The sequence below is a fragment of the Ovis canadensis genome, chromosome 2 (assembly GCF_042477335.2).
Source record: "Ovis canadensis isolate MfBH-ARS-UI-01 breed Bighorn chromosome 2, ARS-UI_OviCan_v2, whole genome shotgun sequence".
NCBI lineage: Eukaryota > Metazoa > Chordata > Mammalia > Artiodactyla > Bovidae > Ovis > Ovis canadensis.
The window spans coordinates 225,885,066-225,902,750 of record NC_091246.1 but is presented as its reverse complement, the minus strand read 5'-3'; the positions used below and the strand labels follow the sequence as shown (position 1 = coordinate 225,902,750).

The following is a 17,685-nucleotide window of genomic DNA, read 5'->3' as shown; positions in this document are numbered from 1 at the left end:
CTTTTAATACAAAACTGCCCTCAAAGATAAAATGAAAATTTTCAGACTGGTAAGAAAAATAATGTTGAGTAAAGGCTGAAGCCATAAAGCACGTTTAAAACCCAGACTGGAGTCAAGTATTTAGAGCTGGGTCTTCAAAACCAACATGAGGTTGGAAACTGAACTTGACCCCCAATCAGAACTTGATTTCTTTTCTGAAGATACATGAAGCTGGATATCTCGAACTGCCCTCTGTGCTAGTAAGTGTGTGTTAGTCGCTTAGTCATGCCCAACTCTTTGTGACCCCATGGACTGTAGCCCACCAGGCTCGCCCGTCCATGAGATTCTCCAGGCAAGGATACTGGAGTGGGTTGTCATTTCCCTCTCCACTGTGCTAGTAAACCAAGCCCAAACACTTCTGTGCAACTGCCTGCATTTGGAACCTTAATATGCTGCTTACCTGGTGCTCCTTCTACTTGTGCCCAGTCACTTCAGCTGTGTCCAGCTCTTTGCAAACCCTATGGAGTGTAGCCCACCAGGCTCCTTTGTCCATGGGATTTTCCTAGCAAAAACGCTGGAGTGGGTTGCCATTCCCTCCTTCAGGAGCTCTTCCTGACCCAGGGATCAAACCCATGTCTCCTACATTGCAGGCAGTTTCTTTACCACTGAGCCACTGGGGAAGCCTGATAGAAAGCAAATACCCAAAAATGGGGTTTGCATTGGTTGGTATCTGCTTTAATGTTCCCTATGTAGGGGCAAAAATTCTGAACCCCTGATATAAAGTCCTATGCAGATTAGAGGTCCAGACTGAGACAGCTACTAAACAAGCAAAAATCCATGATCATAGGATGTAGCATAGATAAAGAGGAGATTGTAAATGTAAATGAATTTTATTTCAAAAGATTTATAGAAAATTTATTTCAAATTCATTAAAAATCTATGAATTTATAAAAAAGAGATTTATGTAGGGCTTCTTGGTCTACCATCCATTTTTTTTGTTTTCTAACCCTCTATGCTGGGAAAGATTGAGGGCAGGAAGAGAAGGGGACGACAGAGGATGAGATGGTTGGATGGCATCACCAACTCTGGACATGGGTTTGGGTAAACTCCAGGAGTTGGTGATGGACAGGGGGCCTGGCGTGCTACGGTTCATGGGGTCACAAAGAGTCGGACATGACTGAGTGACTGAACTGAACTATGTCTTAATAGCATTTTGGAGGAAAAAAAATAGACTAAAGAAAATAAAGGAAGGGAATTTGTCAAAGAAATACTGGATGAAAATGATGGAAGTCCACACTGAAAAGCCTCAACAAATGCCAAAGAGCGGATACATATTTTTTTAAATCTACCTTGTGGAAGATGATGGGTAAAGAAATTTTTAAAAGCTCCCAGAAACAAAAATATCATCTATAAAATGAAAACAGACTGATATCAGCAACGGTAGGAACAGATGATACCAAAGAACTACACATCCAGTTAAATTTTAATTCAAGAATGCAAGGACAGAATTTATTTAGCAAGAAGAAAAGTAAACAAAGGAGTAAAAGTAAGAAAAATCAGTGAGCAAAAAAATTTTTAAGCATCTTTAAAAATTAAGTACCTTTAATATTTATTCTTTTGTAGAAGTAATAAGGGCATATGGTAGAAACTTCAGAAGCTACAGAGTGCATACAGTGAAAAGTAAATCTCTCCTAACTCCTACTTGTTCATTTTCTTTCAGGAGGCAACTGCTATTACTAATATCTTTCCAGACTTATTATGCATCTAAATATATTTTGATAGTTTTTATAAAAATGATTAGGATTGAAAACAAAAGATTAACAGAATATTATATCAAAAGAGGTTACAATGAATGAGTAGAGAAGAGTATGGGAAATTAAAACATTTTAAGTTCCTTATTTTGTTTGAGAGGAGGCCACAGTTAACTTTGTTGATGTTCAGTCTCTCATTTGTGTCCAACTCTTTGCAGTTCCTGTGGACTGCAGCACACCAAGCCTCCCTCAACATTTCCTGGAGCTTGCTCAAACTCATGTGCATTGACTCAGTGATGCCATCCAACCATCTTGTCCTCTATCGTCCCCTTCTCCTCCTGCCTTCAATCTTTCCCAGCATCAGGGTCTTTTCTAATGAGTCGGCTCTTTGTCTGAGGTGGCCCAAGTATTGGAGTTTAAGCATCAGTCCTTCCAATGAATATTCAGAATTGATTTTCCTGCAAAAGTCATAGTTTGATGACACAGACCTTTTCAACAAAGTAATGGCTCTGCTTTTTAATATGCTTTCTTGGTTGGTCATACCTTTTCTTCTAAGAATGAAGCATCTTTTAAAATTTCATGGCTGCATTCACCATCTGCAGTGATTTTGGAGCCCAAGAAAATAGTCTGTCACAGTTTCCATTGTTTCCCCATCTATTTGCTGTGAGGTGATGGAGCTGAATGCCATTCTCTTAGTTCTTTGAATGCTGAGTTTTAAGCCAGATTTTTCATGCTCCTCTTTCACTTTATCAAAAGGCTCTTTAGTTCCTCTTCGCTTTCTGCCATAAGGGTGGTGTCATTTGTGTATCTGAGGTTGTTGCTATTTCTCCTGGCAATCTTGATTTCAGCTTATGCTTCATCCAGCCCAGCCTTTCACATGATGTATTCTGCATATAAGTTAAATAAGCAGGGTGACAATATACAGCCTTGACGTACTCCTTTCCCAGTTTGGAAGCAGTCTGTTGTTCCATGTCCAGTTCTGACTGTTGCTTCTTGACCTGCATATAGATTTCTCAGGAGGTAGGTAAGGTGGTCTGGTATTCTCAAGAGAAGAATTTTCCACAGTTTTTTGTGATCCATATAGTCAAAGACTTAGGCATAATCAATGAAGCAGAAGGAGATGTTTTTCTGGAACTCTCTTGCTTTTTCAGTGATCCAACGGATGTTGGCAATTTGATCTCTGTTTCTACTGCCTTTTCTACATCCAACTTGAACATCTGGAAGTTCTCGGTTCACGTACTATTGAAGCCTGGCTTGGAGAATTTTGAGCATTACTTGGCTAGTGTGTGAGATGAGTGCAATTGTGCAGTAGTTTGAACATTTTTTGGCATTGCTCTTTGCGATTTTAATGAAAACGGACCTTTTCCAGTCCTGTGGCCACTGCTGAGTTTTCCAAATTTGCTGGCGTATTGAGTGCAGCACTTTCACAGCATCATCTTTTAGGATTTTGAATTAGCTCAACTGGAATTCTGTCACCTCCATTTACTTTGTTTGTAGCGATGCTTCCTAAAGGCCACTTGATTTCACATTCCAGGATGTCTGGCACTAGGTGAAAGATCACACCATCATGGTTATCTGGGTCATGAAGATCTTTTTTGTATAGTTCTGTGTATTCTTGCCACTTCTTAGTATATTCTGCTTCTGTTAGGTCCATACCTTTTCTGTCCCTTACTATGCCCATCTTTGCATGAAATGTTCCCTTGGTATCTGTGACTTTCTTGAAGAGATCTCTAGTCTTTCCCATTCTGTTGTTTTCCTCTGTTTCTTTGCGTTGTTCCTTGGGAGGGCTTTCTTACCTCTCCTTGCTGTTCTTCGGAACTCTATTCAGATGCTTATGCCTTTCCTGTTCTCCTTTGCCTTTCGCTTCTCTTTTTTTCTCAGCTATGTGTAAGGCCTCCTCAGACAACCATTTTGCCTTTTTGCATTTCTGTTCTTGGGGATGGTTTTGACCACCACCTCTTGTACAGTGTCACGAACTATAGAGTTCTTTAGGCACTCTGTTCATCAGATCTAATCCCTGGAATCTATTTGTCATTTCCACTGTATAATCGTAAGAGATTTGATTTACGTCATACCTGAATGATCTAGTGGTTTTCTCTACTTTTATTAATTTAAAAGTATTTGGCAATAAGGAGTTCATGATCTGAGCCACTCACCTCCCATTCTTGTTTTGCTGACTATATAGAGCTCCTCCATCTTCTGCTGCAAAGAATATAGTCAATCTGATTTCAGTATTGACCATCTGGTGGTGTCCATGTGTAGAGTCGTCTCTTGTGTTGTTTTCTATGACCAGTGCATTCTCTTGGCAAAACTCTGTTAAACTTTGCCCTGCTTTATTTTGTACTCCAAGGCCAAACATTGCTCTAGGTATCTGTTGACTTCTTACTTTTGCTTTCCAGTTCCCTATGATGAAAAGGACATTTTTGGCATTAACTTAGACATATTAAAAAGTTAAAGATGACTTCCATTTCTGTCCAAGATGGACTGTCAAGGACCACATTATCCTCCTTCCTGAAACAACCAAGAACCTGGACAAACTATGTGAAACATTGCATCTCAAGACATTGGACATGAATCAGTGAAGGACAGTGATCCCTGAGAGATGGGAAACAAATTAGCTTTATAACTATGTTAACTTGCTTGCTAGTGAAAGTTTCTAGGTTGCCACACAAGGACAGGGAACCAGGCAGAGCCAGTCCTGGGCTCTGCCTGAGTTGAGGAAGTAGAGCTAGGAATCTAGGGAATGCAAGGTGGCTAGAATTCACAGAGCAGAGTACCAGAAGGGAAAGCTACACAAAGAAGGAATTGTAGAGATCTGCAGAGAGTCCCCCTTGAGTATTCATTTTGAGTGCTGAGCAGCATGATGCAGGTGAGGAGACTGGTCCAGGCCAGGGAAAGAACCACCCTAAAGGATCTAAATGGATGATACTTAGAGTATACATAAAGCCAGGCATAGTTCCTGTTCCTAATGGCCGTTTGAATGCCTCCAAAAAGACTTGCCTCATTAATGAGGAAAAACTGTCCCTAGATGAATTGCTGCTCTGCTCCCAGATAACAAACCTTAAACCCAACATTGTACTGTTTCTGGGTAACCTAACCACATCCCAGAACAAAATTTGAGAATTTTTATAGAAATAAAAAGTATCCAATACCCCACAAGATAAAATTTCACAGTTTCTGGCCTCCAAGAAAATATTATGAAGTGTACAAAGAAACAACAACTCATAAGGAAGAGAAAAATTAATAAATACTGACTCAGAAATGACATACATGGCGGATTCATGTTGATGTATGGCAAAACCAATACAATATTGTAAAGTAGCCTCCAATTAAAATAAATAAATTTAAATTAAAAAAAAAAAGAAATGACACAGGATAGAATTAGTAGACCAAGGGTATCAGGCTATTAATCTAAATCAGTAATGACACTAAGTATAAATACACTAAATGTTTCAGTAAAAGACTAGATTTTAAAGGAAGAATGATAATCTTATATGCTATTTAAAAGACAATTGCAGTATAAAGATGGAGAAAGGTTGGAAGCAGAAGGATGAAAAAACATACATGTGTCTTGTCCAAACTACAGTGTATAGGAGTACATAGTAAGGAATAAAGCTGATAGAAAGCTAATGATAACTTCAAGGTTGTGATTGGGAAGGGGCACTTGGAGGTTTTTGACATTAATGGTTGTTACTTATGTGTTTGCTTTATAAAAATATGTTAAGCTCCACAACAGTGCTACACATTGGACTTTTATATACTTTTCTATTCTATTTCACAAAATTTTTTTTTTAAGTAAAAAACCAAACACTGGCTAACAGATGTCCTTGGCACATAGTAAGTTGTTCAAGGACAGTTGGCTTTTCCTTATAAAAAAGTGTGTCATATTCCTGCTTTGTAGGATGCAAAAAGTAAATGTCCAGGCAAATTAAAGACCTGAATAGGAGGGAAAACAAGATTTTAAATTGTTAAAAGCATATAGTAAACCATTTCTCTGATCTTACTTTATAGAATGATTCTTAAGATAGAAATTGAAACCATAAAGAAAGACTGATATGTTCAACTTAGGTAATAATGAGGAAATTATAAAATAACAATGAAATCATGTTCCATTCATTAGAGGGATAATATTGTAATGGAGACTATGTGAAAAGGGGAAATTGTCTATTGGGGGAAATTCTCTATTGGTGGAAACATAAATTGGTACAGCATTTTTGGGAATCAGTCATTATCTAGGAAAATTTTAAATGAAAATTAAAAATATTCCTAACATTTTCACTGCTAAGCTTATAAATTAGAGTAAGTTCTCAAGGAGATTGGGTAAGAATATTTGTTGCATAATAGTGGAAAGAGTTCACTGCCTAAAGGTTTTCAAGACTAGGTAAACTGATGTATGATAGCCATCAGGTGGATAAAAATGAATAAAAAAGTAAAACTATATTTTTTCTCAAGCTGTTATCTTGGCTTATTTTGATTGTACATTACCATATTATTTGCCTTTTCAGCTCCCTATCACCAGATTTGCTAATTTACATTTGTGAAATTTTTTTCCCAAGTGATCATTATTACTGATATTTCCTCAAATTTAGGATCTTTATTTCCCCCTAGACATTGACTTCTCTGAATCTAGTAGGGGAAGAAAGCAGCATTCAAATTTGTTTTGTTTCTTTGTTAAATTTTCTTTTTTATAGGACTAATATTTCAAGCCAAACTCCATCTGCCAAAAGAAGTTTGGGATTTCTTCCTCAGCCAGCTCCTCTTTCTGTTAAAAAACTGAGGTGTAACCAGGATTACACTGGTTGGAACAAGCCAAGAGTGCCCCTTTCCTCTCACCAACAGCAGCAACTGCAGGGGTAGGTAAATTATTTTATTTTGCTTTCTTTTTAATAAAGTGATTCAACTGAAGTATGTTCTACTTGGTATGTGTGCATGCTAAATCTCTTCAGTCGTGTCCGACTCTTTGTGTCCCTGTAGACTGTAGCCCACCAGGCTCCTTTGTCCATGGGGATTCTCCAGGCAAGAATACTGGAATGGCTTGCCATGCCCTCCTCCAGGGGATCTTCCTGACCCAGAGATCAAACCCACATCTCTTACATCTGTTATAGTGGTCTCTTGCAGACCAGTTCTTTACCACTAGCACCACCTGGGAAACCCTTTCACTTGGTATAAAAAATGATTAAAAGAGTCATAAATTATAGTTCTCAAATATTTTTTCACTTACTAAAGATTTATCACGTCCATGAAGTTCCGTTCATTACCTAGTCTCTAATTTTTGGACCTTGAAAACAAAACACGTGTGTGTGTTTCCGTGTAAACGTATGCTGCTGCTGCTGCTGCTGCCAAGTTGCTTCAGTCATGTCTGACTCTGTGCGACCCCATAGACAGCAGCCCACCAGGCTCACCCGTCCCTGGGATTTTCCAGGCAAAAACACTGGAGTGGGTTGCCATTTCCTTCTCCAATGCATGAAAGTGAAAAGTGAAAGTGAAGTCGCTCAGGCATGTCCAACTCTTAGCGACCCCATGGACTGTAGCCCACCAGGCTCCTCCAAATGTGTATATATATATAAAAAATCATAAAGAAGAAAATGCGTATTCTTAAATCTCCTATACTTCATCCATCTCCTTAGATACTTCAGTATTAATTTTATTTTTATCTTTACCAGCCTATGCTTATATTTTTATTAACCATACGAAAATGAGATCATGGTATAGTAGCTGTAATAGTAATATCAGTCATAGCTGAAGTGTTTGTTATGTGCCAGAAACTGTGTTTCAATGAATTTTGTCTTTAAATCCCCACAGTAGCTCTCTGAGCTAGATGTATTAAAAAAATCTGTTTTTGTAGATTAAGGGAATAAGACTTGTGCTTCCCTGGTAGCTCACCTGGCAAAGAATCCACCTGCAATGCAGGAGACCCTGGCTCAATTACTGGGTTGGGGAAATCCCCTGGAGAAGGGAAAGGCGACCCATTCCAGTATTTTTGGTCTTCCCTGGTGACTCAGATGGTAAAGAATCTGCCTACAGGGCAGGAGACCTGGGTTTGAGACCTGAGTTCAATCCCTTGGTTGAAAGATCCCCTGGAGGAGGGCACGACAACCCTCTCCAGTATTCTTACCTGGAGAATCCCATGGACAAAAGAGCCTGGTGGGCTACAGTCAATGGGGTTGCAAAGAGTCAGATATAACCAAGCGCCTATACACAGTGCAGCACAACTAAGGCTTAGAGGAATTAATTAACTTACTTGAGGTGTTATAATACACTAATAGTGAATCTAGGTAGTTGGAGTCCTCTTGCATTTTTTTCCTTCCAGCTTTATTGCAGTATAATTGACATACAGCACTGTATAAGTTTAAATTGTACAGCATAATAATTGGACTCATATACATCATGAAATGATTACCACAGTAAGTTTAGTGACTATCAGTCATCTTACATAAATATAAAAGAAAAAGATTTTTAATTGAAGTATAGTTGATTTACAGTGTTAATTTCTGCTATACAGCATAATGATTCAGTTATACATATTTAAAATGTTCTTTTCCATATGTTTTATCATAGGATATTGAATATAGCTCCCTGTGCTATACAGTAGGACCTTGCTGTTTATCCTTTCTGTATATAATAGCTTAGATCTGCTGATCCCCAACTTCCAACTCTATCCCTCCCCCTTGGCAACCACCAGATGTTGTTTATGACCATGATTCTGTTTCATAGATAGGTTCACTTGTGACATATTTTCGATTCCACATATGAGTGATATCATATGGCATTTTTCTTTCCCTTTCTGATTTACTTCACTTAGTGTGATAATCTCTAGTTGTATCTGTGTTGCTGCATATGGCATTATTTCATACTTTTTTATGGCCAAGTAGTACACACACACACACATTTTCTGTATCCATTCATACACACACACACACACTCACACTCGTACTCTTTCTTTATCCATTCATCTGTCAGTGGACATTTGGTTTGTTTCCATGTCTTGGCTTCTGTGAATAGTGCTGCTGTGAACATAGGGCTGCATGTGTCTTTTTTAATTATAGTTTTGTCTAGATATATGCCCAGGAGTGAGATTGCTGGATCAACTGGTAATTCTTCTACCACCACCACCACCACCCATTAAGGAAAGTGCACTTTGTTAAAGTAATAGAAGAGGATGTGCTTGAATTAGTCACCAGATCCACAAAATGAATACAAATGTTAAAAAACAGGCTACCTCTATACAGACTAGAAGTGAAAAACAGAAATATGTATCAAAATATTTAGTCCAGTAAAAATTCTACCCCAAAAACCAATATGAACTGCAAGAAAATTGTTATATAGTACTCAAAACTGAATTAAATATCCTCAAATAAGCATTTGAAGATATGAAAAAAGCACCATAAATCAGTGATTCTAACCCACAATCAGAATGGGCAAGCAGGAAGAAATGACAGTTGCTTGAACACAAAAGAGAGAGGAAGAAAGGCAACATCATATCAAAAATTAAGTCTAAATGAAAGTTCCCCAAGGGAAAATAAGTTCAAATGAAAATTTAATAAGGGACTTTGAAGGAAAAAACAAGGAGGAAAATGAGATAAAGAAGTATAAGCGGGGGAAAAAAAAGAAGTAGTATAAGCAGTCAGTGAGGAAGTGGTTGAATTAGAAAACAGGCAAGGTCCCATGGCATATATAATTAGAATCTCTGAAGAAAAAAATCCTAACAGTGAAACAGAACAAGTATTTATAACCATAACCCAAGAAAACTTTGAAATAAAATTTTCAGAAATAAAATTACTGAATTTATACATTCAAAGAGCCCTCCAAGTACCTGGAATATTGAATGAACAAGACACATCTTAGTACAAGTATAAGACTTTAAAGATGATATAAAATCCTTAGTGCCTTGAGTCAAAAGATGAGATAATTTGTGAGGGAAAGAGAAATAGACTTCTCAGTCATCATTAAAAGCAGATGAAAAAAACATCATTTTCAAGAAACTTGATGAAAGAAAGGATAAACAGATAAACAGATATGCCAATCTAAACTGTCAGGTATGTGGGCTAGGAAAAAATAAGTTTTAAAGTGGAAGAACTTGGAATAATGTACACATAAGCTCTTCCTGAGGTCTCTATAGGGTATGAGCTTCATCTAGCCAAGAGGTAATGAAGGAGATACTGGCAAAAGATAGATGGTGAATGTTTGATATATTCAGTTATAGAGATAAGACAATGGTGGAAACACCAATATATAAGGATGACATATAGATATTCTCTCTTCTGACAAAGGAGTATGATTGTAACTAAAAATGGAAGGAGAGAGAAAGAAAAGTAAAATAACTAAATTGACTGTCATCAGTAGTAAGTGCAAGTCAAAAAGTACTATTTAAAATGGACAGATCAGATAGAAAAAAAAAAGAATTATGAGCACTGTAAAAATACAAATACAGATATAACCACTTTTAAAAAAAACCTTTTTTAAAATCAAGAGATATTTCTAAAACACCAGATGAATAAGTAAAACATAGCAATGGGACACAGTTGAGTCCAAATGTATTTGTCACATCAAGAAATGTGAATGGTCTGACACATCTAATAGAAAAATATTTTCAAATTAGCTCAGAAAGCAAAATCAATTCTGTGCTGTATAATAGAGATATACCTAGAACAGTGATTTTTAAAGTTGTAAAATAAAGGGAGGGAAAGCAATTTGGCCGTCTGTTAGAAACAGTTAAGAAAGCAGAGGTTGCGTTCCTAATAGCTGATAAAATAGAATATTTAAGGACATAAAACATCAAAAAACATCATCAGATAGATCTGCAGAAAACAGTAAATGCCATACTCTGATCATAGAGTATAGACCTTTTCAAGCACATACAGAGCATTCACAAAAAGTAATCACATGTTAGGGCACAAAGGAAAAATCAGGAGACCCCATAAAGTAGAAATGGGACAGCCACCATCTTTTGATCACAGTGAAATGAAACTGGATAATAAACATGAAACTAAATATTAAAAATGTAACTTCCAATTAGAAATTCTAAAAACCCTATTAAGTGACCCTTGCTGCTGCTGCTGCTTCTGCTGCTAAGTCGCTTCAGTCGTGTCCGACTCTGTGCGACCCCATAGATGGAAGCCCACCAGGCTCCCCCATCCCTGGGATTCTCCAGGCAAGAACACTGGAGTGGCTTGCCATTTCCTTCTCCAGTGCATGAAGATGTCCGACTCTTCGCGACCCCATGGACTGTAGCCTACCAGGCTCCCCTGCCCATGGGATTTTCCAGGCAGGAGTACTGGAATGGGTTGCCATTGCCTTCTCCCAGTGACCCTTGAGTCAAACACAAATAACAGATGTTCTGAAGATGAATGATAATGAAAACTCTGTTTATCAGTATCTATGGGATACATTTACAGCAGTGATCAGAAAAAAATTAGTCCTAGACACCTGTATCAATACAAATGAAAGGATGAAAATATGAATTCCAAGCACAAAATGAACAAAGAGTATAGAAGAACAAAATAATCCAAAAGGAAACAAAAGCAAGATAATAATAAAGATAAAAGTTAGAATTGCATGTAACAAAGAACTGAAAAATAGTAAATTAACACATTATTAACCAGAGATGTATTAATGCCACAGATTTTTGTTTCTGTAGTTATCACCTGATCAGTAACAAAGTATAAAAAAAGTTCATGATTTAGAAAATAATGTCAATAGTTTATTTAAATTGATCCCAGTAAAGGTAAAAAATATTTTCACCAGTTTCCATAGAAGGAAAAAGAAGCCTATCAAGGTGCTCCCACTGATAGAAGAAGTTAATAGAAACCATTCCTGAGAAAGCATAGTTCAGTTCGGTTCAGTCGCTCATTCGTGACTGACTCTTTGCGACCCCATGAATCGCAGCATGCCAGGCCTCCCTGTCCATCACCAACTCCCGGAGTTCACTCAAACTTAGTTCCATTGAGTCGGTGATGCCTCGTCCCCTTCTCCTCCTGCCGCCAATCCCTTCCAAGCATCAGGGTCTTCCAATGAGTCAGCTCTTCGCATGAGGTGGCCAAAGTATAGGAGTTTCAGCTTTAGCATCATTCCTTCCAAAGAAATTCCAGGACTGATCTCCTTTAGAATGGACTGATTGGATCTCCTTGCAGTCCAAGGGACTCTCAAGAGTCTTCTCCAACACCACAGTTCAAAAGCATCAATTCTTCAGCGTTCAACTTTCTTCACAGTCCAACTCTCACATCCATACATGACCACTGGAAAAACCATAGCTTTGATTAGAGATATTAGTTTAAAAGACAAAATTTTTAAGAAAACTGGAGGGGGAAAAATAGAATTGTAAAGATAATAGCTGGAGACATCAATACTTCACTTCAGTAATATATAGAACATGTAAACAGAAAAGTCAATAAGGAAATATGGGAGCTGACCAACACTGTGAACTGCTTAGACCTAACTAATGTAGTTGGTTAGTGCAAAAGTAATTGCGGTTTTGCATTGTTGAACTTTGCCATTCGATATTGGAATACATTCTTAAATGTGGTTATGTTATACGTCATTTTAATGCACATTTCTTGTTTTATGTTTTGCTGTTTATTATGTATTTTAGACTAGGGAAATGATGTTAGACAAAAAGCAAATTCAAGCAGTTTTCTTACAAGTTCAGAATGGGTCATAAAGCAGTGGAGACAACTCGCAACATCAACAATCCATTTGGCCCAGGAACTGCTAATGAGTGTACAGTGCAGTGGTGGTTCAAGATGAGGAGTGCAGTGGTCAGCCATCGAAAGGTGACCACAATCAGTTGATCCTCTTAAAACTACACTACCATTCTATAGTCATTTGGCATTTGCAGCAAATTAGAAAGGTGAAAAAGCTTGGTGTAAGGGGGTACTTCAGGAGTTGACTGAAAATCAAAAGAAAATCATTTTGAAGTGTCATCTTCTCTTATTCTACCCTACAATGAGATGTTTCTCAATTGGATTGTGACTTGTGATATAAAGTGGGTTTTATACAACAACCTGCAATGAGTAGCACAATGGTTGGGCCTAGGAGAAGCCCCAGAGCACTTCCCAAAGCCAAACAGAGCACTTCCCAAAGCCAAACTTGGCATCAAAATAAAGATGATCACTGTTTGGTGATCTGCTGCCAGTCTGATCTACTATAGCTTTCTGAATCCTGGCAAGACCATTACATCTGAGAATTATGCTCAGCGATTCGATGAGATGTATCGAAAACTGCGGTGCCTGCAGTCGTCATTGGTCAACAGGAAGGACCCAGTTCTTCTCCATGACAATACCCGACCACACATCACACAGCCAACGCTTCAAAAGTTGAACAAGTTGGGCTACAAAGTTTTGCCTCATCTGCCATATTCACCTGATGTCTCACCAACCAACTACTAGTTCCTCAAGTATCTCAACAACTTCTTGCAGGGAAAACACTTCCACAATAAGCAGGAGGCGAAATTGCTTTCCAAGAGGTGGTTGAATCCCAAAGCACAGATTTTTACACTACAGGAATAAACAGACTTATTTCTCACTGGCAAGCATGTTGATTGTAATGGTTCCTGTTTTGATTAATACAGGTGTTTGAGCCTAGTTACTTAAAATTCACAGTCCAAAACTGCAGTTACATTTACACCAACCTAATAGAAGATTCCACCCAAGGGCAGAATATGCATTCTTCTTACATGCACATGAAACATTTTCCAGTAGAAACCCTGTTAGGCCATACAGTAAGTATCAATACATTTTAAAAGATCGAAATCATTCAAAGTATCTTCTGCAGTCACAATAGAATGAAGTTAGAAATCAGTAACAGAAAATTGGAAATATGTGAAATTAAACAGCATACTCTTAAACAACCAGTGAGTCAAAGAATAAAATCACAAGAGAAGTTAAAAATTACTTGAAGACAAATGAAGGATAAAACGGCATACCAGAACTAATGAGAGAGGGTAAAAACAAAAATCTCCTAGGGAGATTTCTAGCAGCTAGTGCCTACATTAAAAAAAAGTGTTATGAGAATGTGGAGAAATTAAAACTCTTGTACATTGCTAGTGGGAATGTAAAATAGTGCAGGTGTTATGGAAAATAGTATGACAGTTCTTCAAAGAATTATGACTAGACTTACCATATGATCCAGCACATATATCTGAAATAAGTAAGAGCCATGACATGAACAGATGTTTGTACATCCATAATAATAACAGCATTATAACAATAGTCAAGGTGGAAGCAGCCTAAGTGTCTGCCAATGAATGAGTAGATAAACATGTTAATAATATATGCATACAATGGAATACTGTTCATCCTTAAATAGGAAAAATTCTGACACATGCTACAGTGTGAATGAACCTTGAACCTACTCATTATGCTAGGTGAAACCAATCACCACAGGACAAATACTATATGATTCCACTTAAATGAATTACCTAGAGTAGACAAATTTGTAGGGTCAGAAAATAGAATGGTGGTTGCCAGAGAAAGGGGAATGAAGAATTATTGTTTAATAGGTACAGAATTTCAGTTTGGGAAGATGAAAAATTCTGGAGCTGAATGGTGGTGAATGTACTTAATCCCTTGTAAGCTGTATTCTTAATGATTTTTTGGCAAATATGTTTTTATGTGTTTTATGTATTTTACTATGACTTTTTTTTAATGACCTCAACAACCTAACTTTACACTCTGAGGAACTAGAGAAAGAATAACAAATGAAGCGCAAATTTTGCTGAAGAAAGAGAATACTAAAAATTAGAGCAGAGATCAACAGGATGGAGAGTAGAAAAATAATAGAGAAAACCAAAAGTTACTTCCTTGAAAAGATCCACAAAATTGACAGATCTTTAGATAAACAGGCAAAGAAAAAAGAATGAAGACTCAAATCACTAAAATAAAAAATGAAAGTACATTGCACCAGCATTACTAAGATAAAAAGGATTATAAGAGAATATCCAACAAACTTGATAACTAGATGAAAGGGTCAAATTCCTATAAGGAATGGAAAATTGTGAGGTTGTAGGGAAAAAAATGTAAAGAAAATAAGAAGTAGGTGTATGAAATTAAAAGCAAAGTGAGGTAACACTTTATACCCACTAGTATGGCTGTAATTTAGAAAGAAACAGGAAAAAACCCTGAATAACAAAGGGTGTTTTGGTAAGTTTAAAAAAAAAAACATTGCTGAACAGTATACAGTAGTATACTACCTTTGTGTAAGAAGGAAGGGGAAATAAGAAAAGACATCCTTGATCACGTACTTGATCACATACATCCTGATCTCATACTTCACATCCTTGAAGCATATTTATAATAGCTGTTTTAATATCCCTGTCTGCTGTTGGGTTTGTTTCAAGACTTGTGTTTAAGCTCTTTGGGGTCGAATCTTAAATGGCCTTTATTCTAAGGCTGATTTAATTCCTTTCTTGAAGCATGGGCCCTCTGTGGTCTCTACTAATGTTCCATGAATTCATCTACATCTCTCTACTCTAACTGTTGGGAACCTAAAAACTCTTAGATTGTGCATGAGCTCTGGAAAGTGTTTGGCTAATAGCTTCCCAGTAATCATTCTTTTCCTTGAAGTTCTTATTGCATGCTATCTCAGGGTTTCACCTGATGCATGCACAAGTTGGTTTTTCAGTCTAATGCTCAAGCAGACCCCTGTGCAGATTTCTGTAGCTCCTCCTCTGTACAGTTCCTTTCTTCCCAGATTCTCTGTCCCAGAAACCTTAACAACTTCAGCATCTCAAACTCCAGTTTCTTTCAACTCAACTCAGCAAGATTTCTGGGTTCTGTTTGGGTACCACTCCCTGAACTCCCCTGAACTCTAGTTTACAAATTGCCTCCAGGCTGAAACCCTGCATAAATGGTAGGGCTGATAGTATTTGCTTGACTTCTCTTAAGGATTGCAGTCCTGTGCTGCCTGTTGTCCAGTTTTTCTTTGTGTCATATTCCAGATCCTGATACTTTCTCACAGTCTGAAGTGGAAGATTTTAAGGGTATTTAAAGTTGACATCACTGATGAGCAACACAGAAATATTATGTGCCTCTGAATGTGATGCCCTTGGAAGGACACATTAGCACTATGTATCACTATGTGGACTTCAGTCTGAGCTGACCTTATCATAAGGAAATGGCAAACCCAATATGAGAAACATTCCATTAACCAGGATGGATAGGGCACATGGTGTGGGGAGCAGAGGGGTGTGCTGCATTCTGTACAAATGTCAGTGTCTTGAAAGTGAAAGCTGAAGAATCGTTCCAGATGAAAGAAAACTAAAGAGACATGAAAACTAAATATTGCATTATGTTATCCTGGACTGAATTTTGTGCTTAGGGAGAAACAGTACATAGAGAAACATTGGGTCAATTGAGAAAATTGGATTAAAGAAAGTATATTTAGTTCAGTTCAGTTCAGTCGCTCAGTCGTGACCGACTCTTTGCAACCCCATGAATCGCAGCACGCCAGGCCTCCCTGTCCATCACCAACTCCCGGAGTTCACTCAAACTCAGTTCCATTGAGTCGGTGATGCCATCTAGCCATCTCATCCTCTGTCGTCCCCTTCTCCTCCTGCCTTCAATCTTTCCCAGCATCAGGGTCTTTTCCAATGAGTCAGCTCTTCACGTGAGGTGGCCAAAGTACTGGAGTTTCAGGTTTAGCATCATTCCTTCCAAAAAACACCCAGGACTGATCTTTAGAATGGACTGGTTGGATATCCTTGCAGTCCAAGGGACTCTCAAGAGTCTTCTCCAACACCACAGTTCAAAAGCATCAATTCTTTGGTGCTCAGCTTTCTTCACAGTCCAACTCTCACATCCATACATGACTACTTGAAAAACCATAGCTTTGACTAGATGGACCTTTGTTGGCACAGTAATGTCTCTGCTTTTTAATATGCTTTCTAGGTTGGTCATAACTTTCCTTGCAAGGAGTAAGCATCTTTTAATTTCATGGCTGCAATCACCATCTGCAGTGATTTTGGAGCCCCCCAAAATAAGGTCTGACACTGTTTCCACTGTTTCCCCATCTATTTGCCATGAAGTGATGGGACCGGATGCCATGATCTTCATTTTCTGAGTGTTGAGCTTTAAGCCAACTTTTTCACTCTCCTCTTCACTTTCATCAAGAGGGTTTTAGTATATTAGATAAGGGTATTATGTTAGCATTAAATTTTATAATGTTTATAACTGTACTCTAGCTATATAAGAGAATATTCTTATTCTTATGAGATATATCCTGAAGTATTTAGAGCTAAATGGCTATGATCTATGCAACTTATTCTTAAATGGGTCAGGAAAAATATATAAGGAGAGGTGTTAAATGATAAAGCATATAGTAACAAAAGGGTTAACAAATTAGTGAGTCTGGTAAAAAATATTTTTCTGTGCAACTTTTCTGAAAGAGAATATTTACAAATAAACTTTTTTTCAAACTTTCAAACAGTGTACTTTGGAATAATATTTGACAGTACCCATTTAGCATACATATGTTCTGACTAAGTCCCCTATCCTTTTTAGCATTCATTTGAAAACAGAATTTTCCTTGAGTTGAAACTAAAGTGTAATAATGTTAGACTGTGGTGGTTCTCTAAGTATGGTCTCCATACCAGCAGCATCTGCATCAACTGAGACCTTTTTAGACACGCATATTTTTGCACGTTTCCTGTCCAAACCTACAGAATCAGAAATTCTGGAGTTGGGCCCCAGCAGTATGTAGTTTAACAAGCTTTCCAGGTGATTCTGATGCATATTATTGTGGAGGACCCCTGCTCAAGTGAACATGTTTTAGGAACTACTGTTGTCTTCAAAAGTACCATTTCTTTCATTTTCAGCTTCTCCAATTTGGGAAATACCTGCTATATGAATGCTATTTTACAGTCTCTATTTTCACTCCAATCATTTGCAAATGACTTGCTCAAGCAAGGTATCCCATGGAAGAAAATTCCACTCAATGCACTTATCAGGTAATTATTATATAC

General features: G+C 37.7%; 1 protein-coding gene across 8 annotated transcripts in view; it reads left to right on the top strand.

Moving 5' to 3' along the window:
• USP37 (ubiquitin specific peptidase 37) overlaps positions 1–17,685 on the top strand; it is an 85,694-nt gene that overhangs the window by 31,778 nt on the left and 36,231 nt on the right. For all 8 annotated transcript variants that reach the window (XM_069578345.1, XM_069578344.1, XM_069578343.1 and 5 more), the window contains 2 exons: positions 6,422–6,583; positions 17,539–17,670. In XM_069578345.1, the coding sequence (XP_069434446.1) occupies positions 6,422–6,583; positions 17,539–17,670 (294 nt within the window). The remainder of the gene's footprint in view (positions 1–6,421; positions 6,584–17,538; positions 17,671–17,685) is intronic.